Here is a 23,607-nt window from a genome sequence, read left to right as displayed (position 1 = left end):
TTGTGGTCGAGGACGTGACATGGCACGAGACTCAGACCTGCCCACATACTGATTACGATGATTCAGCATCCGTTGGTCCACCACATTCTTCTTCTCCTCCACCTTGAGCTTCACACTAGTGGAGTCAGCTACAACTGGATCTTTGGCTTTGACAAACTTCACTTCTTTGGTGACATTTCCAGTTGAACTACTTTCTCCGCTATATCCCAGTCCGGATTTGTCTGAGAAGCTCTTTTGAGAAGATATAACATCGTCTAGCTTCTTGGTGGTGACCCTTTCTATTTTTGCATTTGCTTGAACAACCTCACTTTCAAGAAATCTCACTTTAGTGTAAGTTTCGGAGAGCTCACCATTCAAGGTTTCAATCTCGCATTTGGCCTCCCTATACCGGATTAGGAGACTTTTGTAGTCCTCCTCAGCCTTCTTCATCTTTCTCACAGCAGCCTTGGCCACCCTTGTGTATTCACCAGATTTCTCCAAAAGTGAGTTGTAATTTTCTTGAAGAGTTGCAGTGCTTTCTTCTTCTTCAGCTTCCGATTCTTCAACAATTCCTAGTGAGTCATCCTCACTATGTTCTCCAAGGTCTTGAACAAGCACATTCAATTCATCCGAAGACTCAACATGAGCAATAGTCATGAAAGCGGAGTAGTTCCCTTCTCCATCACAGCTCTCTTCAGATTCTGAGTCGGATGAGTCTGAATCACTCAAGGTCGTGGCATACACCTTGCCTTTCGATTTCAAATAATTAGGACATTCCTTCTTGAAGTGTCCATGCCCGTTGCATTCAAAACAAACGACACCTTGTGTGGATTGGGATTCTTTTCCATCTTTCCTTTGGAAATCCCTCTTCTCCCTTCCAGAATTTTGGAATTTTCTCTTATCATCAAATTTTCCATTGTTTTTGAATTTCAAAAACTTCTTGAAATTTTTAACAAGATAGGCTACATCCTTGTCCACCATATCTTCTCCTGACGAGCCTTGATCTTCCACCTTCTCATTAGTGGTCTTTAGAGCAAGGGATTTTCCCTTCCGTTGATTTGGCAGCGACATCTCATAGGTCTGTAGAGATCCAACCAGCTCCTGTACCTTGATGTCGTCAAGATCCTTGCTCTCTTCAATGGCTGTCACCTTAGCACGGAAACTTTCCGGCAATGATCGAAGGATCTTCCTTACAATCTTAGAGTCCTCCATCTTCTCCCCCAAGTTAAACTTACTGACAACCACTTCATTTAACTTCCCATAGAACGAGTCGAAAGACTCATCCTCACTCATCTTGAGCTCCTCAAACCGAGTGGTCAGCATTTGTAACTTGGTATCTTTCACCTTCTTCGTGCCTTCATAAGTTGTTTCCAGAATCTCCCATGCAACTTTGGCAATGGTAATGTGAGAAATCCTGTGAAATTCATCTGGAGACACACCACAGAAAATAGCATTTAGTGCTTTACTGTTAGCATTAGATGCAGCAAGTGCTGCCTTATCCCATGTGGATTTGGCTGCCTCAGATTTGGTCCAACCCATCTCAACAGCATCCCACACGGATTCATCAATAGAGCATAGAAAAGCTCTCATACGAACCTTCCAAAACGCATAATTACTTCCATCAAAATATGGAGGTGCATTAAGGGATTGAGACCTATCCATCTCAAAAAGGGAGTCAAGGATCACACAATGGTAATGAAACCAAACAGCTGTGTACCCGCTCTGATACCAATTGAAAGTTCAAAAATGTGTACAAAAACACTTTTGAACGTTTAGACCCCCAAAAACCAATTTAATCAACACATGCAATATGTTAAACAACTAGTGTGCGGAAACTTAACATATGCTATAACATGGAATTGATTAAACAACTATCTAAGCCACAACAAAATAAACCACAGCAGATAATGTAAAGGCAGAGATAGAGAGGAAGGAAGATGCAAACACAGCGATAACACCAGATATGTTATCGAAGAGGAAACCGAAGACCTCGGCAAAAAACCTCTCCGCCGCCCTCCAAGCGGTAATCAATCCACTAGAAAATACAGTTGGGATACAAGGACAGCAATAGACCCTCCAAGCCTAATCTACCCAATGCACCTAAGCCCTCCAAGCTTCTTGCTCCAACGAGGTTGCGCCGAACCTTTTTCTTTTCTAGCTTACCGGATTCCGCTACTACACCGTAGCATCAACCAATGAATATTGGCTCCTTCCTAACTGCTTCCCAGAACTCCAAACGTCTGTCTCACAGAGATGATAATGGTGAGAACCAGGTTTGGTATAAAGGCCTCTCAAGGATTTGACAATGGAGAGGAAGAGAGTGAGGGATTTTGATGAGACTCTAAGGTAGAGATTGTGGGTAAAACAATCTGGTTTTTCTTTAGGGTTTCTCTCTCAAAATTCTCTCTGGAAGTTGTCTTTCAATCGTGGGTTAAAAGGGTATTTATACTGGAGTGAAGAGGAATGCGAAACGTCAGGTTTTTCCAAAACAGGGGTGGCTCGCGGCTTGACCTCGCGGCTTGACTAAGTCGCGAGTTCCAGTCGCGAGTTAACCGTATGGCCAGTTGTCCTGTTTTGTCCTGTAGTGCTCCAGCTAGCATGACTGTTCATCTTCCAGCATGCTTGGCACGTGTGCATCTTCTGGCGGGTTGAAGCCGCGAGTCCACCCGCGAGTCCCAACTGCGACACTCTGTTTTCTTGCACACTCTTGAGCAATCTTCACACTATCTCACTCACTACCCTTACAACAATCCCACCTAAATACAGGGTTACTAAATGCTGAATTACAAGCAAATTTGGCACGGAATAAAACCAATTAGATGGTTGAATAAATTCAACCTTACAAAGTTAAAGAATAAAGAGAGAGTCAGAGAGAAAAACCTTGAGGGAGGGCCGGACTGCCGGAGGGAGCAAGGAGCACCGCTACACCGGAGCAGAGGTGGAGCGATCTACAATCTTCGATAACCGATCTACGATCTGCGAAAATTTCATTTCATTTTTTCATTTCAGTGAGATAAAGAGAGAGAGACTTAGAGAGAAAAAGAGAGAAATACCTTGAAGGAGGGCCGGAGGGAGCACCGAGCACCAGAGCAGAGGCAGAGCGATCTGCGATCTGCGATCTCCAATCTAAGATCTATGATTTGCGATGAGGGGTGAGCGATGACGACAACGACGAGCGAGCTACGGCGTCGCGGCAACGTGACCGTGGGTTACTAGGTTTGGTTAGCTGGGGTTTGGTTTTGGTTTGTGTATTGGGGATTTTTTTTTTTTAGATAAACACCTCTGTGTTTGGTTTGCTGGAGTTTGATTTGCTTTTGCTCTGTGTAGACAGTATTGGGGTTTGATTTCTCTGCCAGCGACGTGATGGGTTTGATTTCTCTGCCAACGACATGATGGGATCATTTTCTGATTCTCTGTATTGATTTTTTTTTTTTTTTTTTTTTTTTTGGTTGAGAATCCGTGGACTTGCCGTGAGCAAGCTACCTCTGTAATCTATTGGGCTCATCGTGGGCTTGGCTCTGTTAATTTTTATTTATTTATTTTTTTTTTTCAGATTTTAGTTCAAAATTTTTTTGGGCTTTTTTTTTTTTTTTTGCTTGAAAGTAGAACAGATTTTTTTTTTTTTTTTTTTTTTTTTTTTTTTTTTTTTTAATAAATTTGAGGGTGTTCCTAAATTTTGATTGAGGGCTGGGAGAATGGGTGAGAAATGGGTAGGGGGGGCCGGCTATCTAATGTTGGGGGGCCCATTTATTTTTTCTTCATAGTCTAATGGGAAATTTTTTTTTTTTTTTTTTGCAGGGGCCACGGCCCCCCCAAGCCATTATGTGGCTCTGCCCCTGGGTGCAAACCATGTTTTTTGAGCTCTCAATTACACAAATAGAAGTGTCTCTTTCTCCTTCAACTTATTAATCCCCCTTTCCCTTATTTCTTGGAGCGAACATCTATTTTCCTCAAGTTGTGTAGGCTGTTTTTTGCAAGTTATTATAGTTGCTACCTTTTCACACTTGCTAGTGTGAATCCTTGGGGCTTGACTTACTGCATGCACCTCATTATTTGTTTCTGCCAAAAGAGGAGAATGAGTTGCTTGTAGCTAGCTAAGAGCCTAAGACAGGTTTCTAATACTTACCCTCTTATATATTTTGAGTATGCACTATGCACGCGAACGTTCAAGCCCAAAAACCTAGATTTTGCGTGTTTCATTGTCTTGCTGTTTTATTTAGTTTTAATGCATGTTTAAGGTTTGTTTAACTTAGTTTTCACATGTTTAGGCTTAAATTTAATAGTATTACATTTTTTACATGCTTTGATTGTTAGATTGAGGATTAGGGTTTATGGGTGTGATGAACAATATGAACATACATAATCACATGAACATGCATCAATGCATAGGTGTTAAGGTGCTAAGATGCAGTGAGGTAAGTAAAGGTAAGTCATGCATATAAATATGAACATACATCTTTTGACATGATGACTTGTTTCTCTATATATAATGAATGCTTGGATGCAATGCTTTGGATGTAAATGTGCTCGATTGATGTCATGCCTCTAAAGATATGATGTTGCTGCCTCTGTGTTAATAATAATATGATGACGGTTGTCGAGCTGGAGAGGAGCAAATGTCAATTTGATTCAAGGCTAGATTAAGCAAAAGATGTAATTGCTAAGCTGCGATGCTAGAGAATAGTTGAACTGTAACTAATTGTTGTGACCCACTTTTTTGGGTTAGCTACCAAATTTATAGGATGGCTTGTGGATTACTAATATTCTTAATAAATATTTGGATTTTAAGTTGTTGAGTGAAAATAAAGGAAGTCTCTCCTATTTGAGAAACAAAGTAAACAAATCACTTAAAATGAAATCAATTACAACCATAAATGGTTCATGACTTTAATACTCAGAGAAACATAAGCGAATTTCTTTATTTAGCGAGGGGCACCACTCACTATATAAAGGAGCGCCAAACTGGACATTGTATACGGAAAGCATAACACAAATTTTCGTAGAGAAACCACTTTTGCTTAGGAGAATGTTGAGGAAAAATGAAAAACACTTAACCAAAAAGTGGGATGGGGATGGGCATTTGGGTCTTCATCTCAAACTTTTTTTTTTTTTTTTCATGATATTAATTCCTGAATAATGATAAATTCTAAAGATTCTATTGACAAAAAACCAACCACATCTGTTGGCCTTGCTTCATGCCATCGAGGTAGTAATCTGTGTTGCTTCATTCAACATCATTCTTCCTTACTAATAAAGATTCTATAAACAAAACATTAAAAATAATGACACCTTCAGCATGATAACAAGGCTGGTATCAAATATTCAAAAATACAATCTTTTGAACCAGATACTTTTGTTTTTTAATTGCCTCAATTTCCTTAAATTGAACAAAAAGAGGACACTCTGCGGTTGTGGAGATCTAGAACACCTACTAAAGTTAATCATGTCTGTTGCTTGAGCTTCAATATGCTGGCCTACTTCAAGAAACAATATGAGGGAGACTCTAACATTCTCCTGTTAAATGTGAAGGAACCTTTTCTTTGTAGGCAAAACCACTCATGACCTTGGACAGCCTGTCATGTTGCCTGAAAAATAAAAATTAATCATTAGCGGCCTGCAACATACAGTTCTGTGTAAAAGAATAAAAATATTGAAATAGTTCAACAATTGATGCTGATATTATTTTTCTGGCAATAAAATGGTCTCAAAGTCACCATTAGCCTTTACATTTTCAGGATATAGCCCTTCTATCGTAGGATTCTAGAACTTCATTGCACAATCTTAACCAATAAATACTACTCTCAACGCTATAGAAACAATGGAAAAACTCCTTTCAGGCTTGACTATATCAGTTGTAAGGTTTACGAGGTACAGTGGGCTTTGCCTCAATATAATTTTTTTTTTATTTTAAGTAAAAGAATATTTCATGAATAAGAGACTAGTTCACATGGTTGAACACAAAGTCTAAAGTGATAAAACAGAAGCCTTAATATAAAATCTAGCCATATGAATTGAGCTAGAATTATAAATAGAAATTGAACTATACACTGATTGTAACAAAATGCATATACCACACAGTGTACTGGACAAATAAATACCTAATTAAAATGTAAAAAAATCCAGGATCTACTCTAATAGATATACTTCAATCAGAGGTGATACAAATTCAGTTCAGCAGATGCTTATGAATAAGTTGGCTCAACAGCCATACCTGAAATTAATAATTCTCATACACAATATACAAAAAGCCAACAAATTTTGCCTCGTTTTTTTTTTTTTTTTTTTTGGGGGGGGGGGGGGGGGGGTTGGGGGCGGGGGGCACTTAGGAACATAGAATTTTGGCTTTCTTTGATACTAAATCTTTTGTTTAATGTTTTGAAGCGCTTCATGCATTCGCAAACTCATTCCCAAACTTCACACCATTTCTTATCATTTTTCTTACCTTTGAATCTCATCCTTGAAGCTCAAGATAAACAGAAAGGTTTTCATTTACAAAAGATTCTGCACATCCAGCTGGAGTCGCACCATTCTCACTGATTACCTGTATAATGTTTATTTCACAGTACAGAAGTATTTTAATCAGAGGAAATGAACTAGCAAAATGCAACATCGGCCTCGATTCAAAAGCAAGAATTGATATAGTCACACAGCATAAGGCTTTGTTTGGTTGGAAGGATGGAAAAATGGATAGATGAAAAATAATAAGGAACGAAAAAGTGGGAAGATAAAAAAGATTAGTTTTCCATCCCCCATTAATCACCCCAACCAAACACACCCTAATGGTCAACTTTAGTATCTTATTCAATCATATGATAACAAGTTTGTTCACTGCCAACTATATGAATGGACATATAGTAAAACAAGAAACAAAAACTTAGTCCCAAAACTTGGGGTCAGCTATAGACAGAAAGTAGCATAATAATTTCTCAGGAGCATTCAAGTACAAAGACACACATATGTAACAACATGGCAACGAAGACTTGACTGAGATGAACATACATTACAAAAGCAGGCAAAGAAAGACAAATAACATCATCTTGTCTGTCCTTTGGGCTCCATAAGAATGTATAAAGCATGCCTGAAAAGAGGGTGGGTGTGTGTCTGTGTGTGTATGTATTTTTTTGATAAGTAATGCCTCAAACATGAATATACAAGAGCCACTTTAAGAGCAACATATGTGACTATAAAGCATGTCTGAAAAGAGGGTGTGTGTGTGTGTGTGTCTGTGTATGTATTTTTTTGATAAGTAATGCCTCAAACATGAATATACAAGAGCCACTTTAAGAGCAACATATGTGACATACCCTCAAAGATGATAAATTGGCAAGAGTAATAATTTCAAGTTCATGGCTGCTAATAATCTCTGCAAATGCATGAATTCTGCAAAGCACAAAAGCAGGTCGCCTGAAGACAGAAGAATCATAGCCAGAATTAGGGTATCTTGTAATTTGAACATTTTCAATCAGATTAATTCAAATAAATTAAATCAGAATTACACATGCACCTATCAGAATTACACATGCACCTAGCACTTGCAAGGTTAGGAGACGCCAGTTGAGCTAAAGCACATTGGTGACCAATTCAAATAAATTTAACATAAACTTGCACAGATTTACAATTACAGGCAGTGTATTAAACCTGACCTGGCCAGTCGGATTGATAACCTGGTGACCCAGCACATAGTCCGGTCCAGGTGATGAATTGGATCGGATGTGCACAAGAACCGGTCAAAACCAGTAAACCCATTAAGTTTTAAGCAAACCACATGACCACTAAGTTTTAAGCAAACCACTTGCTTATCAAAAAGAAAGTGCAAGGTCTTATATTGTTAAGCAAAAGAATGATGTCCTAGCCAATTTAAAAAAACAAAAAAGAAAGTGCAAGTTCTTACATTGTTAAGCAAAAGAATAATGTCCTGTCTACTTTAAAAATAAAACAAACAAACAAAAACCAAAAAATGAATGAGTGAACAAACAAAAGTCGATGCAAAAAAAAAATTGAAAGACACAGGAAAATTTTGTTTCTTTTTAAAAATAAATAAATAAATAAATAATAATTTCCATGTACCTTTCTCGTCTTTCATTTGCAAGTGACCTGAGAGATTTCACTGTGGAATCTACAAGATCCATCTCATACTCCACCCTTTCATTTGTCCAGCACTGAGATAAACAAGAAAATCATCAAAAGAGTGATAATACAAATTATTAAATCAAATAGTTACCATCGTCCTTCTCAAACAGCTTATGCAATATGCTTCCCCTCCATTCAATGTTGTTGGTCCCTACCACTCCATTTGAAATATCCAAAAATGCAGGTCACTTTTAGAATTATTAATAACAAATTTATAACTTTCTAATTGCCCTTTTTTTTTATGAATAATGCAATTTTTATTGTAATCAAAATAATAGTCCCCCAAGTATATAGGATGTATACAACTGGGGACCATACAATCAAACACAAAAATTACATGAATCTATCGATTCACTAACCATACAATCAAACACACAAATTACACGAAATCTATTAATTCACTAGCAAACCATATATCTACTAATTCATTAACAGACCATATATATATATATATATATATATATTAATTCATTAACAGATCATATAGACTGACTATGCAAAACATCCAACCCAATCAGGCATAGATCTCTCTGTGTCCTAGAAACCCCACTTGTTCCTCTCCCTCCATATACACCACATCAAGCAATGCAGGGCAGCCATCCAAAATCAATGATGCCAATACAACCTGGCCAACAAGCTAACAATTGAATAATAAACATCGGCATCACCCAACAAACCCCAATAAACCCAACACAATAGATCACAAATCTACAGCAATTGGGCAATGAAGTAGGAGATAATCTGCTGATTCCCCATTGCATTTACACACATCATCAATCTAAACGCCACACATTCATTTTCCGTAAATTGCCAATTGTCAAGATTTTCCATACAAAGAAAACAACTCTAGAAGGAATTTGCCAAAACAAAGAAATCAACTCTAGAAGGAATCTTGATTCCACATGTACTTCCAAGGGAAAGATTGATTGCCATTACAATCAAGAAGCCTGTAGTAACCACTCATTGTAAATCCCTTCTTATTGGGTTTCCAACATAGCTGGCCAGGCAAGTTTAGCAAACATAGAAATGGGATGATTTGGAACATGGTCCCCCACTGATTGATGCAGAGTATTTGGGGGGAGAGGAATTTTTGGATCTTTGAAGGAACAAAAAGATCAATTCAAGACTTAAAGACTTCTTTCTTCCAGACTTTGTGTGTCCGGTGTTCTCTCTTTCAGTTCTTTGTCTGATTTGATCAATAGATGTAGTTTTAATTCTTCTTAATTTCTTAGTTTTGTTTGTCCCTTGTTTCCCCCTTAGTACGTGTCTAGTGTGCTTTGGTTTTTCCTGTACTTGTTTTTCTATCAATAAAGTTTATTACTTATTAAAAAACTAAACTTACCTCTACAATTGATGGGTACTTGCATATCATAATTGATTCCATTGCTGTCTGGTCCCTTGATGAAGGAAGGCGCTGCCATAATTCTTCCGTAACATACGGCATAAAAGGATGAAGCAATCGCAGCCCATTGTCAAGACATAACCAAAGTGTGTCTTGAGCAAACCTCCTGGCAATCTCAAACTTTGGATCACTCCCAGCAAAGAAAGGCTTAATTGCTTCAATAAAAACATCACACAGTTGGTATTGCCACCATGAATACACAGTACTTGCTGCATCTGAGAATTTATACGATTCCAAAGCTGCAATAGTTTTGAGTATGGCTCTGTTTAATAATGAGAGTATCCATTGACAGCTAAATGGCAAGTCATCTGGATTTACATTTGTGGGCGGAACATAATCATCCCCAAGCTTGCTCATAGAAAATCGTACAGCATTCCACAATTTATTACACCACTGACGATACCCCACCACTCTTTGAATATCCAGATTTATTTTATCAGACTGAGACAAAATGATTACACAAATCAGTAATTCAATTAAAGGAAACAGCCAAATGAGTGATAGAAATCTGAATAAAGAAATGAACCTGAGCTGTGTAAGATATAAGTGCGAAGCGAAGAGCATCTGCACCACATTCAGGAATACCATTAGGAAAGTCTTTCACCTGTCCCTCCTTAGCAACAGTCAGTTCCTTGGGATCTAAGTTACCCTCCTCTAGCCTCTTATGAAGACCTTCCAAGGATATCCCATTTATTACTTCAAGCGGATCAATGACATTTCCCAAGGACTTAGACATCTTGCGCCCATGTGCATCACGAATCATGGGATGCAAATAAACCTACATAGAGTTTAAGGTGCTTCAATCAGATCACATCACCTCTGTTATTAAAATAGATTTGCACAGGAAAATGTACACTGTATAGAAAATAATCAAAAAAATTCCAAATATATACCGAATACATTTTTTTTAAGAAGATATAACGGGGCAAGGTCAAGTTACCTTTCTAAAAGGTACATCACCACCCAACTCCATTCCTAGCATTACCATGCGAGCAACCCAAAAAAAGAGAATATCATGGCCAGTTTCCAAAACTGAAGTTGGATAAAACACCTTTAGATCTTCCGTATTATCAGGCCAGCCCAAAACAGCTAATGGAAAGAGACCAGAAGAAAACCAAGTATCAAGCACGTCAGGATCTTGACTTAAATGAAACTTCTTCCCATTATATAATCGGCTAGCCTCCTCCTGAGCATCGTCCTCATTTCTTGCAACCACCCAATGGTCTTTGTAAGAATTAATTTCCTTCAGCTCATCATCCTCCAGAGTGACATACCATGCAGGAACACGGTGGCCCCACCAAAGTTGCCTCGAGACACACCAGTCACGAATGTTTTCAAGCCATCTGTGATGTTTAAGACCCAAATGCCCACATTTTTAAGCATAGAATAACATACCAAAAATAGATATGCTAAAAAATAACATTTTTAATCTTTATGATGTGAACATCAAAAATTTATAACGCATGGTAAAAAGATATGAAAGATCACCTCTTCCAGTCAGCAGCATACTGTTTTGGGATGATCTCAATCTTCTTCTTTTCTTCATCCATGATAGCATCAAGGCCTTTCTTCTTCTTTTCTTCATCCATGACAGCATCATGGCCTTTCTTCTTCTTTTCTTCATCCATGTCAGCATCAAGGCCTTTCTTCTTCTTTTCTTCATCCATGACAGCATCAAGGCCTTTCTTTGCCATTTTACTGCAGTCAACATACCACTGGGGCTTCGAAAGTGGCTCCACAACATCATTGGTTCTTGAACATATGCCTAGACGCATCTCATTACCTTTAGCACCTCGATAAAGACCCTAAATGCAAATAAATAAACGACATTGAGTAATAAACAGCATCACACATAAACAATAAATGAACATAGAACAGCTGTTAAGTAATAAACTTGTGTGGCCTTTGGCATCCATTTCTTTTTTTTTCTAGAATGTAACTTGTGCAGCCCTTATACAAGTAACAAAAAAAGAACACAAATAACATAAGCTTGCATTTTTGAATTGGACACAAAAGACATGAATATAGGATAAATTTTACGTAACACAGAGAGAATTAACAAAAACACTTTCAGGCACCAAGAACAGGGCATAAAACGTACTTATCAATAAGAACAGTGACTTTTTTTTGGGGGGGGATAAATAATAAAATTTCATTGATAAAAAAGGTATTCCATGTTAACGATGATGAACACAAAGTACAAGCAACAATTACAAACAAATCAAATAGAAATTCTAAGGGAATATTGAAAATCACAAATGGAAGTACAATGTAAGACCAATCAAACAAAGTCCTGATTAGCAAGGACTTCAAATAATCTACAGGTTTCACATAATCTTCAAAACTACAGTTGTAGTGTTCCCACCAGCTTAATAACATCAGACTATAACTATACATGTCCAATCCTGACATAGGAAAACTACCATGGTGGAGCAAATTTTATTGAGCAGTAAAGTCTTTCTAGATTTCAGCCAAAAAAAAAAAGTCTTTCTAGATAACTCCTAGGATGGTCCACTCCTATGGTCCTTCCACAAGGCACCAGGGATGCTCCCTTATCAGAACTCCAGCAGAGCCAATAATTCCTCTCTATGTTTATCCAAAAAGACAGAACAAAACCCCTCCCTCCTACCACAGGACAACTAGGATGGTCCCTTAGCAGAACATGTTGCAGCCATAAAACTCACCAGAGCCAAAATTCGTCCAAAAGCCCACCCCAAAAACAGAAGATACCTTATAAACATCCTCTCATACAGCCAAATAAAATATTTTCCAGAACCAGAATAAGTGTAGAAACCTGACCTGAAATCTAAACTCGTTACGGTTGGTGATGTGCCGAATGTGGATTTTTTGGCTGCTATTTATGAGTTGTCAGGTAGCTGAATTACCTATGACATATTTGGGTCTTCCCTTGGGCTCTTCTTTTAAATCAAAAGCTGAATGGAGTAGTGTGATAGAGAAAATGGAGAGGTGTTTGGCTGGTTGGAAGAGAATGTCCTTCCAAAGGGGATCAGATTACGTTGATTAAGAGAATTCCATCCCGTTTACCTACTTATTTCTCATCATTGTTTCCTATCTCGATGAGTATTGCTCAGCACATTAAAAAACTTCAGCAGGATTTTCTACTGGGAGGAATGGATGATGAGTATAAGTATCACCTGTAGGTTGGGGGAAGGCCTGTGAACCTCTTCAAAATGGGGGGGCTAGGCATTTGAAATTTGGTCATATTTTACTAGGAAAATGGTTATCGTTGTTCACAGTGGAAAGGGAGGCTTTATGGGGAAGGGTGGTGGACGCTAAATATGGTATTATATGGGTGTTGGTGGGGGGCCGCCGGGTGGGGGTTGGGGCAGGGTTGTTGTTCTCATAGGGTGCAGGGACCTAATAGAGTTTGTCTTTGGAAGAGTACCAGGAAGGGTCGAAGGGCTGGGACAAAGTCCACAAGTTTGTCATTTTTAAGGTGGGGGAGGGCTCTTCCATCAAATTCTGACATGATCCACGGGTGGAGGAATTCCTCTGCAAGATAACCTCCTAAGGCTTTATTGTATTACTTGCAACAGAGAGACTTCAGTGGCTGAGCTTTTATCTCCTTCAGGGATAGTTTCCATTGGAATATCAGTTTTGCAAAACCGGTTCAAGACTGGGAATTGGAGTTGGTTGCATCATTTTTGGATACAATCTATTCTGGGTTGGCGAGAAGCAATGGGGTGGACCAGCACTGGACCAGCTATGCTGGAAACCCTCTTCCAAGGGGGTTTTTGATGTTAAAGACCCTATTACACGGTATTACATTCCACCACCCCAAGCAATTTTCCATGGAAGACTTTGTGGAAGTTGAAAGTGCCATCTAAGGTTAGTTTTTTCCTTTGGAATGCAGCATTAGGGCAAATTCTACCCATTGATAATTTGCGGAGGCGTCAAATAATTGTGGTTGATTGGTTTGTAAGAAGGATGGGGACACTATTGATCATTTATTGATACATTGCTCTATAGCTAGAGAATTATGGAATTTGGTGTTCTCATTATTTGGTGTTCAATGGGTCATGCCAAGAAGTGTTATGGATCTTCTAGCAAGGTAGTCAAGCAAGTTTAATGGTCGTATTACTGCGTTGATTTGGAGTATGATTTCTCATTGCTGCATGTGGGGTTTTTGGCAGGAGAGAAATGCTCGTACCATTGAAAGACATGAGAAATTGATTCATCATCTGAAGTTATCCTTCCTCCAAACTATGCTAGCGTAGCCAAATGCTGCGGGCATTTTACTTTTAATTCTTTATATAAGTTGCTTAATAGTTGTACTTCCCATGCACCTTATTTTTTATGTTGTGTTGGTTCTGTAGCACACTGCCTGTGTGCTTTGATCCTTTGTAAGTTTCTGTTTTCTTTTAATGAAGCATTATTACTAAACCGAAAAAAGGAAAAAGAAAAAAGAATTAACTTATATGAACAGTGTTGTACCTTCTTTTGTAATGCTTCAATAACTGCCTCTCGAGCTTTAAATCGTGGCATCCCTGCAAACTCCAAGCCACCATTGCTGTTTACTTTCCCGTCATCAGTAAAAATGTTGATTGACTCAAGATCATGATCCCTATGAACCTCAAAATCATTCCGGTCATGAGCCGGGGTAATCTGCAGGAATATTTATGCATTGTGAGTTCTTACAGCCTGGAAACATAAAACTCAAAGGTGAAATTTTGATGCAAGTGTTGATATCATTGAAAATAACTTTACCTTAACAGCGCCTGACCCAAACTTCGGATCAACAAGAGTCGCATCACAAACTATAGGAAGCTTTCTTCCATTGAAGGGATGAATGGCATATTTTCCATGAAGATGATTGTACCTTGGATCATCAGGATGTATAGCTATAGCAGTATCTCCAAGCATAGTTTCCACCCTAGTAGTAGCCACAACAATCTCACCAAGCTCTCCTTCCAAAGGGTAAGCAAATGAAGTCAAAACACCAAATTCCACAGGTTTCTCATATCCTGGAACGTTTAGTAAAGTCCTTTCTTTGATTTCAATATGTTCCACCTACAAGATCAAGCAACTTTCAATAAATTCAGAAACCATGAAAGACCTTTTTTTAATAAACAAATCTTAAAAAGCTCATTATAAAGACTTGCCTGTTAGGGACTTACCTCAATATCAGATATGGCAGTCCGTAACACACAATCCCAATTCACTAGACGTTCATCTCTGCGCAAAAAAAAAAAAAAAAAAAAAAAAAAAAGAGAGGATACAATATAGAAACTTCAAACTGTAGACAAATAGCATTACAAGCCAATGCTTTTTAAATACCAAATCGACAAAAGAATTGGAAAATGAGAGATTCAAGGATTTAAGGTTAGCCTGGGGTTCAACTAGAGATCAGAACAAGATTCAACTGGGGTCAAACCATAATGACGTAATTATAAATTTAGTAGCTAATTAATATGAAAATAAATTTGTAAAAATTATCAGTCTTGACCAAGACAGTATTTAAAGAGGTCCAATATATCTTAATTATAGATAAGATGACATTTTTCACAATTTATTATAAAGATTTTTTTTATAAGTAATTAACTTCATTGAAAATTGATGAAATAAAATTCAGAGAAAATTAGGCACATAGGCTAAAGAGCAACAAAGAATTAAAAAAAAAAAAAAAAAACTAGATAACAATGAAAGTACAAAAATCAAGCATATTTAAACACACAACATACAGTAAAAAGGCCACTTTTCTTTTGTTTGCCCTTTTTTGGTTAGTTAAAAGGATTTTTTTTTTTTGGGGGGGGGGGGGGGGGGGGGGGGTGTGGAATCATCTCAACAGGCATCTAATTTCACATGGGCTGACTGTATCCAAATTTAGGTCAAAACTTTGAAGAGAGAACTTGAAGCAAGTGATTGAAAAAAAAATTAGTTTAAAGGAACAACCACCATGATAAAGAATGCACAACTTTTCTTGGTGTCAAAGCATACCTTTTAATAAGCCCTTTCTCGTGAAGTCTAACAAAAGCCTCTGTCACAGCTCTTGAGCTTTTCTCATCCATTGTGAAGCACTAATAGAAGAAAAATAAGCAAAAATCACTCAGAGAGTGGGGGAAGAAAAAATAATAGGAGATTCATGACTGAATCTGACATGAAAAAAAAAAAAAAAAACTAATTAAGAATGGTATGCTTTATCCACAACTAGTAGAGCAGAGGACTCAATGTCCTTGTATCACCAGTTCAGATCTGATAGCTGGCACATGATTAATTTGTATGAGTATCCATTTTACAAAATAATTGATATGGGCCAACATATACATTTATTAATATTATATCAGAAGATATATAAGTATCCACGGACAAAGTGAAAATGAGTTATATCAAACTAAATCCTTACCTCACGAGACCAATCTAAAGAGGCACCCAAGCCACGTAACTGTTGTAAAATGGTGCCACCATACTTGTTTTTCCAATCCCAAACCTTTCAGCACAATATAATGGAAACATCAGAATATGTGTGTGTGTGTGTGTGTGTGTGTGTGAATAGACAAAGCAACATGAGGACATCAAAATTATGAACAGAATTTTTTCCATTGGCAAGGACACTGATATTAGCTAGTGTTTGAACTCACTTCAGATACAAATTTCTCTCGACCAAGATCATGCCTGGTTAATTTTCTTTCGCGCATTATCTTCTTTTCCACAACCACCTAAAAAGATTTAAGTAAAAAAGAATAAATGCCACATATTAAACAATTGACTGACAAATAGTTGTATTCTAAAGAATATTCAAAATTATTCACCACATGCAAGCATAAGTATGGATTTGATGCGAGTAAAGCAAGCTTGAAAAATGGGCTATTAGCCAAAATGCTTATGGAAAGGCATGTGACACAAAGAGTTCATGCCTGATAGTGCCATATAGTCATAGGATTGGACCCTTTCAAAGGTCCTCCTCCCTAGACCAAAATTCAGTGCAAAGCCACATCAGAATGATTTATGCAAAACATTGGGTGCAGAATGCAAAGGCCCCAAACAGCTTTCAGTTAACTGTTGCTACAGAGCTTTGGGGGAAAAAACGGAATATTAGCAATCATGATGTCTCATCCGGCTAAATGCTGAGGGGTGACATCAATCAATTAAAAGAATGATCATATGTACAGGGGTAAGTGTTGGTAGAACATCTCTTTAATAAGTTATTGTTTACAAAGAAGTCAAATAGTCTTTAATTAGTAATTCCCAGGGAATTATCAGACCATATGTTTTAATTCACCTAGGCAGACAGTCTTTTATTGTGTTTCTAGTTCCTTAGTGTTAAGTCTGACTTTGGTCTAGCAAATTTAATGTTCTATTTGCTAATTTCGTTCTCCCATGCTTAGAGGGCTATTCTAAGCTTTATATAAGCTTTTTGGATGGATTAAACCAATAAAAGTGTATTTTCAGATTATATATAGCCTTTGTGCTTTAGAAAATGGATTTTTTCTTTTCAACTCTTATCCCATTGGTGGACTCCTTGGGTGGCGAGTTAGGATTTTGTATCTCTTTGGGTGATGTTTTCAAGTATCCCATAGAGTGGTGAGCTAGGAAGCACCGACGCGGCTGGGAGGGTGCTGCACTGGAGTCCGACGCAGGGTGCGGCCACCGACACCACTGCCCGTGCATCAGTGCTGCACCTGAGTTTTTTTTTTTTTTTTTTTTTTTTTTTTTTTTTTTTTTTTTTTTTTCGGATTCAAGCCAACTCAGCTCCGATTCACGCCGACTCAACTCCGATTCGTGCCGACTCAGCTCCAATTCGTGCCAACTCGGCTTCGATTCAAGCTGATTCGACCAAAATCGGGTCGTATCGACCGAATCAGATCGTGTTAGCCGGTGGCCAAAACTAGCCGAAATAATGATGCCGGAACAGCCGAAATCAGCTTTGAATGAGGGTGCTGCACTGGAGTCCGACGCAGGGTGCGGCCACCGACACCACTGCCCGTGCATCAGTGCTGCACCTGAGATTTTTTTTTTTTTTTTTTTTTTTTTTTTTTCGGATTCAAGCCAACTCAGCTCCGATTCACGCCGACTCAACTCCGATTCGTGCCAACTCAGCTCCAATTCGTGCCAACTCGGCTTCGATTCAAGCTGATTCGACCAGAATCGGGTCGTATCGACCGAATCAGATCGTGTTAGCCGGTGGCCAAAACTAGCTGAAATAATGATGCCGGAACAGCCGAAATCAGAGGCCCAAACATCCTGAATCTGTCCTTCCTCAATTTTATTCTGAATATTCGTTGCTTCCTTTGTTTTTTCTTTTCTGTTTTGTGTTTCTTGCCATCTTCTTTCTTTGTTTTGTGAACCAAGGCCATTGTAATGTGTTTTTTAAGAATATTTTAATAGTAAAAATATATAGAAAATAAAAATAAAAATATTTTTAATAATTTTTTAATTGCCACACCCGCACCCTACTCTTTCAAAAGTTGCCAAGTCTTGCACCCGCACCCGAATCCGGAAACGCACCCGTGTTTCATAGGTGGTGAGCAAATTTCCCCTTTAATTATAAAGGGTTTGGTTCAATCCATCATTCCTATATTGGATCGGTTTGGGTTTCCCCTTACAAATCCAGTATCACAGCATTATGCCCCTGAGTGATATGGGAGCTCACTCTCCCCAACCCAAAATATGCAACTAACATTCTCAAAGCAACATGTCATCGAGCAATAAAGGACATCCAAAAGCTACGTGCTCACAGTCAACAGTAAACCGAAATTTTAAAAAGTATAATTTACTAACGATTTGTTTAAGAGGAAAAAGGAAGAAGAACCTGTGTTGCAATCCCAGCATGGTCCATACCAGGAACCCACAAGGTATTGTATCCTGACATTCTCCGCCAGCGAACAATCGTATCCTGCATGCAGTATATACCAATTCATATTAAAAAACCGCAAGATGGAAGATGTATAGCATAAACATAAGATCTTAGGTGACCATGGGACCTCTATAGCAACAGTAAGGGCATGGCCTATATGGAGGGCACCGGTCACATTTGGAGGTGGCAAGACCTGCAAAATAAAGAAACCAATTTAAGAACAGAAATTATTAGAACACAACTAGATAAAATAATTAAAATATACATACATGTATCTTACTCCTTCCAGTTAAACTCTTTTCTATCTGAACTTGCATTTAAATTAATCAATTCACCTTTACATGTTGCACAGCATGCTTCATACATTTCTTTTACATTTGTACAGTATTACTTATGAGAATTCTCGAGAATATAATGCATTCATCAAACGGCTAAATTCTAAAGATTAGAGTTTTTACCTTGCAAACATCCTCCATTCATGCATAATCAATGCATAGGAGTTAAACAGGCAGTTAAGACCAAAATCACAAACAGCCAGAATGTACAGGCAAAATTAACCAGTCATAAGTCTAGGAAGTACGGACACTTCATTTGAGGTGCCGTACCCATGTCCTATTGGTGTCGCACTCGTGTCTTGCCAATATTGTACTCACCGTGTCTTTTCAAAAAAAGAAAAAAATTGCTCATGTGGCTGTGTAGTACCTGTGTCCGTGCTTCCAAGGTCATATCTCAAAATCCTAATTAACTAATTGACAATGAATTGAGTTAAATTTACTAGAGGTGGTTGTTTGCCAATAAAACTTCTTGTTGGACAGGCAGAAAGCAAATTGTAGGAACCACTCCTTAGTCTCGTCCATGTTAGATACTATTCTCATCTCCACCAACCAAATCCCTGTAGTTTGACTCACTTCTCAGCAAAGTTTAATCAAACTCTTCAACGTTCTAGAAATGTTAAAACTTCCCAAGATGCACATGAAAACTGTATTGAAATCTAATTCACACCAAAGTCGCTATTTGTTTCTGTCCAGAGTTTACTTTGAGAGAGGAAAACAGAAAACACTAACAAAGAAAAAATGTGCTTATAATTCAAGAAACAATTTTAAATAAGTCCAAAAAGAAACTCACAATAACAAATGGGGGTTTGGAGCTCTTCGCATCTGCAACAAAGAACCCAGATTTCTCCCACCATGCATACCACCTAGATCAGAAAACATAGATGAAAAGAGTACATAAGGTTCAATTATTGTCAATTTCATACAGGAAAAGATAAAAAGAAAAACAACACATACGATTTCTCAACTGCAGTAGGACTATACTGCTTTGCCATTTGACTAGAAATTCTTTTCTTCTCGCCGAAAGGTGTTGGAGGGTCAAGAAACTCCTCAGGATTCTCTTCCTTCACCCCGCGCTTTACCATTTTCTTTTCACTCTTTTTTTGATTATTTGATGCTTGTTGCGCCTAAAACAAAGTGGAACACACTAATCAATAATCATTACAAAGAATCCTCATCCTCATATGCATCAATAATTCATTAAAGCAAGGCATGCAAATACATGATCCACTGTACCAAAAAAAAATTCTTGTTACCTGCAGTTTGGCAGCTTTCTCTAAAGCCTTTTGCCTTTTCAATTCTTTCTCCCTTGCCTGCCAGATAATTATGTATTCAATTTGACCAATAATTTATAATAAAAAAATAAATGGAAGTAAGAAAACACAATAAATAGCATACTAGGGTTAAATATATTAGGGTTTATAGGTAAATTATGTGTAATAGTCCAAGAGACCCAATTATGTTGTATGCCAATGTACTCCTAACCCAAGCCTCTATATATACCATACTAGAGTCTAGGGTTCATTGTAATACACAATTGATATTACAATACAGACCCAAATTTACAAGGCAGGTAATCAAATACATCATAATCAGCAACTCACAGTCAGAGAAAACAAACTATGTATATATATATATATATACTCTTACAATAGTAGCAGTTTGGGCAAAGAGCAACTTAATAGTAGTGGAAGTTTCTAAGTTTTCTTTATCTAACCTACCAAAGAATCATATGCCATTATGAGTCACATTGAAACAACCAGGGTAATTAAACTTACTTTAACTCAACTTGGAAAAGAATGTATAAAAATACGAGATTATATACAGAGTCAGAGACACACAAATATATGCTTAAATACATAAACAGATTATCTTGAAGTAAAACATATCCAACACAATACTTAACCGAAACACGATTAACCATAAGTCAAATGCCTAAGACCAATCAATCACAATATCTATTGACACCTTAATGCTATCACATAAAGGAAGTTTTCAGGAAAATATTGAAAGGAAAACACACTTATACTTGGTCACATTAAGTGAACAACTACTTGATGATTTGAATACCGTGTTAATCGATCTTATATCTAAATTCAACATAGAAAAGAATGTATGAAATTACTATAAATATAATATTATGTACACAACACACATATACATGCTTTAAATACATAAATAGTAATGTAGGACGATAAAAATTGCAAACTAACACCAATCCCAAAAAAATTTCGTTAGGTAGCAACGTTTCTAAACTATTTAGAAAACTAACATCTCAATTTTAAGAAAATTTTGCTCTTCGAACTCGAGCCTAAGAGACTCGATTTCTTTGCTTTTCTGCCTAGTTGCAATTTTTTCCTTTGCTTTCCTTCTTCCTTCATTCTTTTTTTTTTTTTTTTTTTTTTTTCCATCTTTCTGCTCCTGCCATCCCTCTGCTCTTCTCCTTTCTCAAATATCCAGCGCGTTCTTCTTCTCCCACTCTCCTTTCTCAAACTTCCAACGCCCCAGGAACAAAACCCAAAACAAAAACTGACCCTTCCAAAACCCAATAAAAAATCCCAGAACTGATAGGATCAGCAGCAAGTATCACCGGAGCGGCAGCGAGCATCAAGGCAGCTTGGGTTTGTGATTGGGTTTTCTGGGTTTTTGGTCCGACTTTGCTTTCTTAAGCTTGCTTGGGTTTGTCTCGGGTTTTGATTTCTGGGTTTCCTAAAAAAAACCCATGTAAACCATTTTCTTAAAATCAAACATTTTTTTTAATGTTTTGACTTGGGTTCTTAAAAATCATTTTCCTAAAAATAAGTTTCTTTTTCCTTTATTTTGAATTCTCTTTACAAATGATTTTTAAACTTAAACTTTACTTTTATGAAAACTCATTTTCTTTGGCTATCCTCTCAAAACATAAAATTTAGTTTCTCTTGAGAGATGGATAAAAACCATGGTTTTTACTAAAGACATGAAAAACCTTTTCTTAAAATCATTTTTGTAGAATGTTTTTAACCTAAGTTTTGAGCATCTTCTTTCAAAAAGCATGGGAATTGTCTTTTCCTAGAATAAAATGGTTTTTAATCTTAAACCTCCCATTCTTCAAAAACCCCATTTTAACCAGGTTTTTTCTATCTTAAGATAAACAAAAATCATGGTTTTTCACTAAAACCATGGAAACCCCTTTCTTAAAAACTCGATTTCTGGGTTTCCTTTTGTAGAAATCGAGTCTGTAACATAAATTTTTATAAAAATCAAGTTTTTGATACCCGAGTTGCTACAGTCGAGACTTATAGACCTGAAGATATGAGTGTCCTAAATAATTTGTAAACGATGCTAACTAACAAAATCGTTTCGAAATGGGTGTTATTAAAAATAAAAAATAAAAAATAAAAATCCATGCAGGACAACCTAGGCATGTAAACGTTGAGGCAAGACAACCAAGTAAGAATAAAAATAAAAACCTTGTCTTCTTTATTCTTCTTCCTCTTGAAGTCTTTTTCAGTAATTTCCGGGTTTTCCTCCGAATCCGCCTGAGAAAAATTATAAAAAAAAAAGGTGAGTTTGCGTTTCCAAACTGAAACAGTGATAGAATCAAACAGTCGAGTCGAGTCGACTTTACCATTTTGTTATTCGTATCTGAGAAAACTCGGGGCTGCCGCTGAGACTGTGAAAACCGCAGTGGATGCCTTGCTTACGGTCTTTCAGAAACCCTCACCGCCTCCTCTGCTTCTGCCTTGGTAAACAAGCAACCCCCAGTTATATACCTTTGGTTCTCTCTCTCCAAAGAACTATGCTTCTCTCATTGTTATATATACACTACCTGGTCGGTGAGTGTCGGTTATGAGAGTCCGAACTCCTAACGTATGTAGAACTTCAACTTGGCCGAATTTTTTTTTTTTTTTTTTTGGTAACAATGGAAAATCAAAGAGTGTGCACAAAAGACTGGGTTGCCATCTTCGCCAATCTTGGCCGAATATTAAACCACCGATATCAATAAATTTTTTTTTTTTTTTTTATAAGGTTAATAAAAAGGTCAAAATAAAAGGTAAACTTTTTTTTTGGAAAGATGTTCCTATTTTGTGAGCGATATTTTAGTGTAAAGTAGATATATATTTTTACCTAACTGTGTTTTAGTTTTGTCTTTACACTCCTAGATCTAAGTAAAGACAAAACTAAGAAATAGTCAAAGCAACTATAAGTATATTGTTTTTTTTTTAATATAAAAATAAGTTAAACAACCTTTTTTTCCTATTTAAAAAAAAAAACCTACATTTATAATACTTTATTATCATTAAAAAAGAAAAAACTCCTAGTTTTTTTGTGTTAAAAAAATGTAGTAATCCCAAATTATTGGAGGCTGGTAAAACCTAAATTAGCAAGGCTTGGCCATCTAATGGGTCCGGTCCTTGTTTTTGCATTGCCTAAGCCCACGTGATCAAAGGAAAATCCGTGTGGTTTGATTTGGCTATGAGTGGGCTTCTATTGTCTATAATCTATAATCTATAAATATTATAGGTGTAGGGGCAAGGGCCCAATATCGTATATTGAGTATTGGGCTTTATCCAAGGATATAAATGGGTCCGAGGAAAAGCAAATAATTATTAGATATTCCTAGACCGGATTCCATAAGTAGAGAGCAAATGAAAGGTTGTCTGAAGAGTACATCCTCCTCGGACCTAATGAATATGGTTCAAAATATATAATCCAGCAATTAAAGTGACCTTCCAGGAAGCTTCAATGACAGGGATGTGCTTCATGGACATATTAGAAGGAAGAATAACCTAAAAATATCTAAGGGTAGGTAGACACTACCGCATTAAATGCACTGCAGCTACTTTTCTGACCGCATTTATGTGGAGAAGACCTCTAAACAATGTTACCTTGGCTATCGCAACTTACAGAGAGCTAGAGAGGGTGTTTGATGGAACAAGTACTTAAGTAGAGGTTCGGATGATCAACAA

The 23,607-nt window shown here is 37.3% G+C and overlaps 1 protein-coding gene across 2 annotated transcripts; it reads right to left on the bottom strand.

Annotated features, from left to right (window-relative positions):
• Positions 1-5,180: 5,180 nt before the first annotated feature.
• LOC126698949 (valine--tRNA ligase, mitochondrial 1-like) lies at positions 5,181-22,565 on the bottom strand. 2 transcript variants are annotated; one of them, XM_050396469.1, is made up of 21 exons: positions 22,266-22,564; positions 22,108-22,176; positions 19,915-19,971; positions 19,616-19,785; positions 19,452-19,524; positions 18,454-18,519; positions 18,282-18,365; positions 16,111-16,188; positions 15,876-15,959; positions 15,470-15,549; positions 14,650-14,707; positions 14,240-14,542; positions 13,967-14,137; positions 11,000-11,316; positions 10,452-10,854; positions 10,038-10,289; positions 9,452-9,952; positions 8,047-8,138; positions 7,284-7,383; positions 6,422-6,520; positions 5,181-5,564 (listed from the first exon to the last, which is right to left on the bottom strand). In XM_050396469.1, the coding sequence occupies exons 1-20, from the start codon at positions 22,266-22,268 to the stop codon at positions 6,431-6,433; spliced, it is 3,051 nt and encodes a 1,016-aa protein (XP_050252426.1). In that variant the 5' UTR covers positions 22,269-22,564; the 3' UTR covers positions 5,181-5,564; positions 6,422-6,430. The 2 variants fall into 2 exon arrangements, with proteins under 2 accessions (XP_050252426.1, XP_050252427.1); XM_050396470.1 differs by lacking the exons at positions 5,181-5,564; positions 7,284-7,383 and having other exon boundaries at positions 22,266-22,565.
• Positions 22,566-23,607: the final 1,042 nt, after the last annotated feature.

This window comes from Quercus robur, chromosome 9 (genome assembly GCF_932294415.1).
Source record: "Quercus robur chromosome 9, dhQueRobu3.1, whole genome shotgun sequence".
Lineage (NCBI taxonomy): Eukaryota > Viridiplantae > Streptophyta > Magnoliopsida > Fagales > Fagaceae > Quercus > Quercus robur.
This window is presented reverse-complemented; position numbering and strand designations above follow the sequence as displayed.

Excerpts from the sequence above, each read along its gene's own strand:
- LOC126698949 (XM_050396469.1), bottom strand. Across the intron at positions 19,525-19,615 it reads CCTACTGCAGTTGAGAAATC|GTGGTATGCATGGTGGGAGA; the intron begins GTATGTGTTGTT and ends TTTCTGATCTAG. Across the intron at positions 16,189-18,281 it reads ATGCTGGGATTGCAACACAG|GTGGTTGTGGAAAAGAAGAT; the intron begins GTTCTTCTTCCT and ends AAATCTTTTTAG.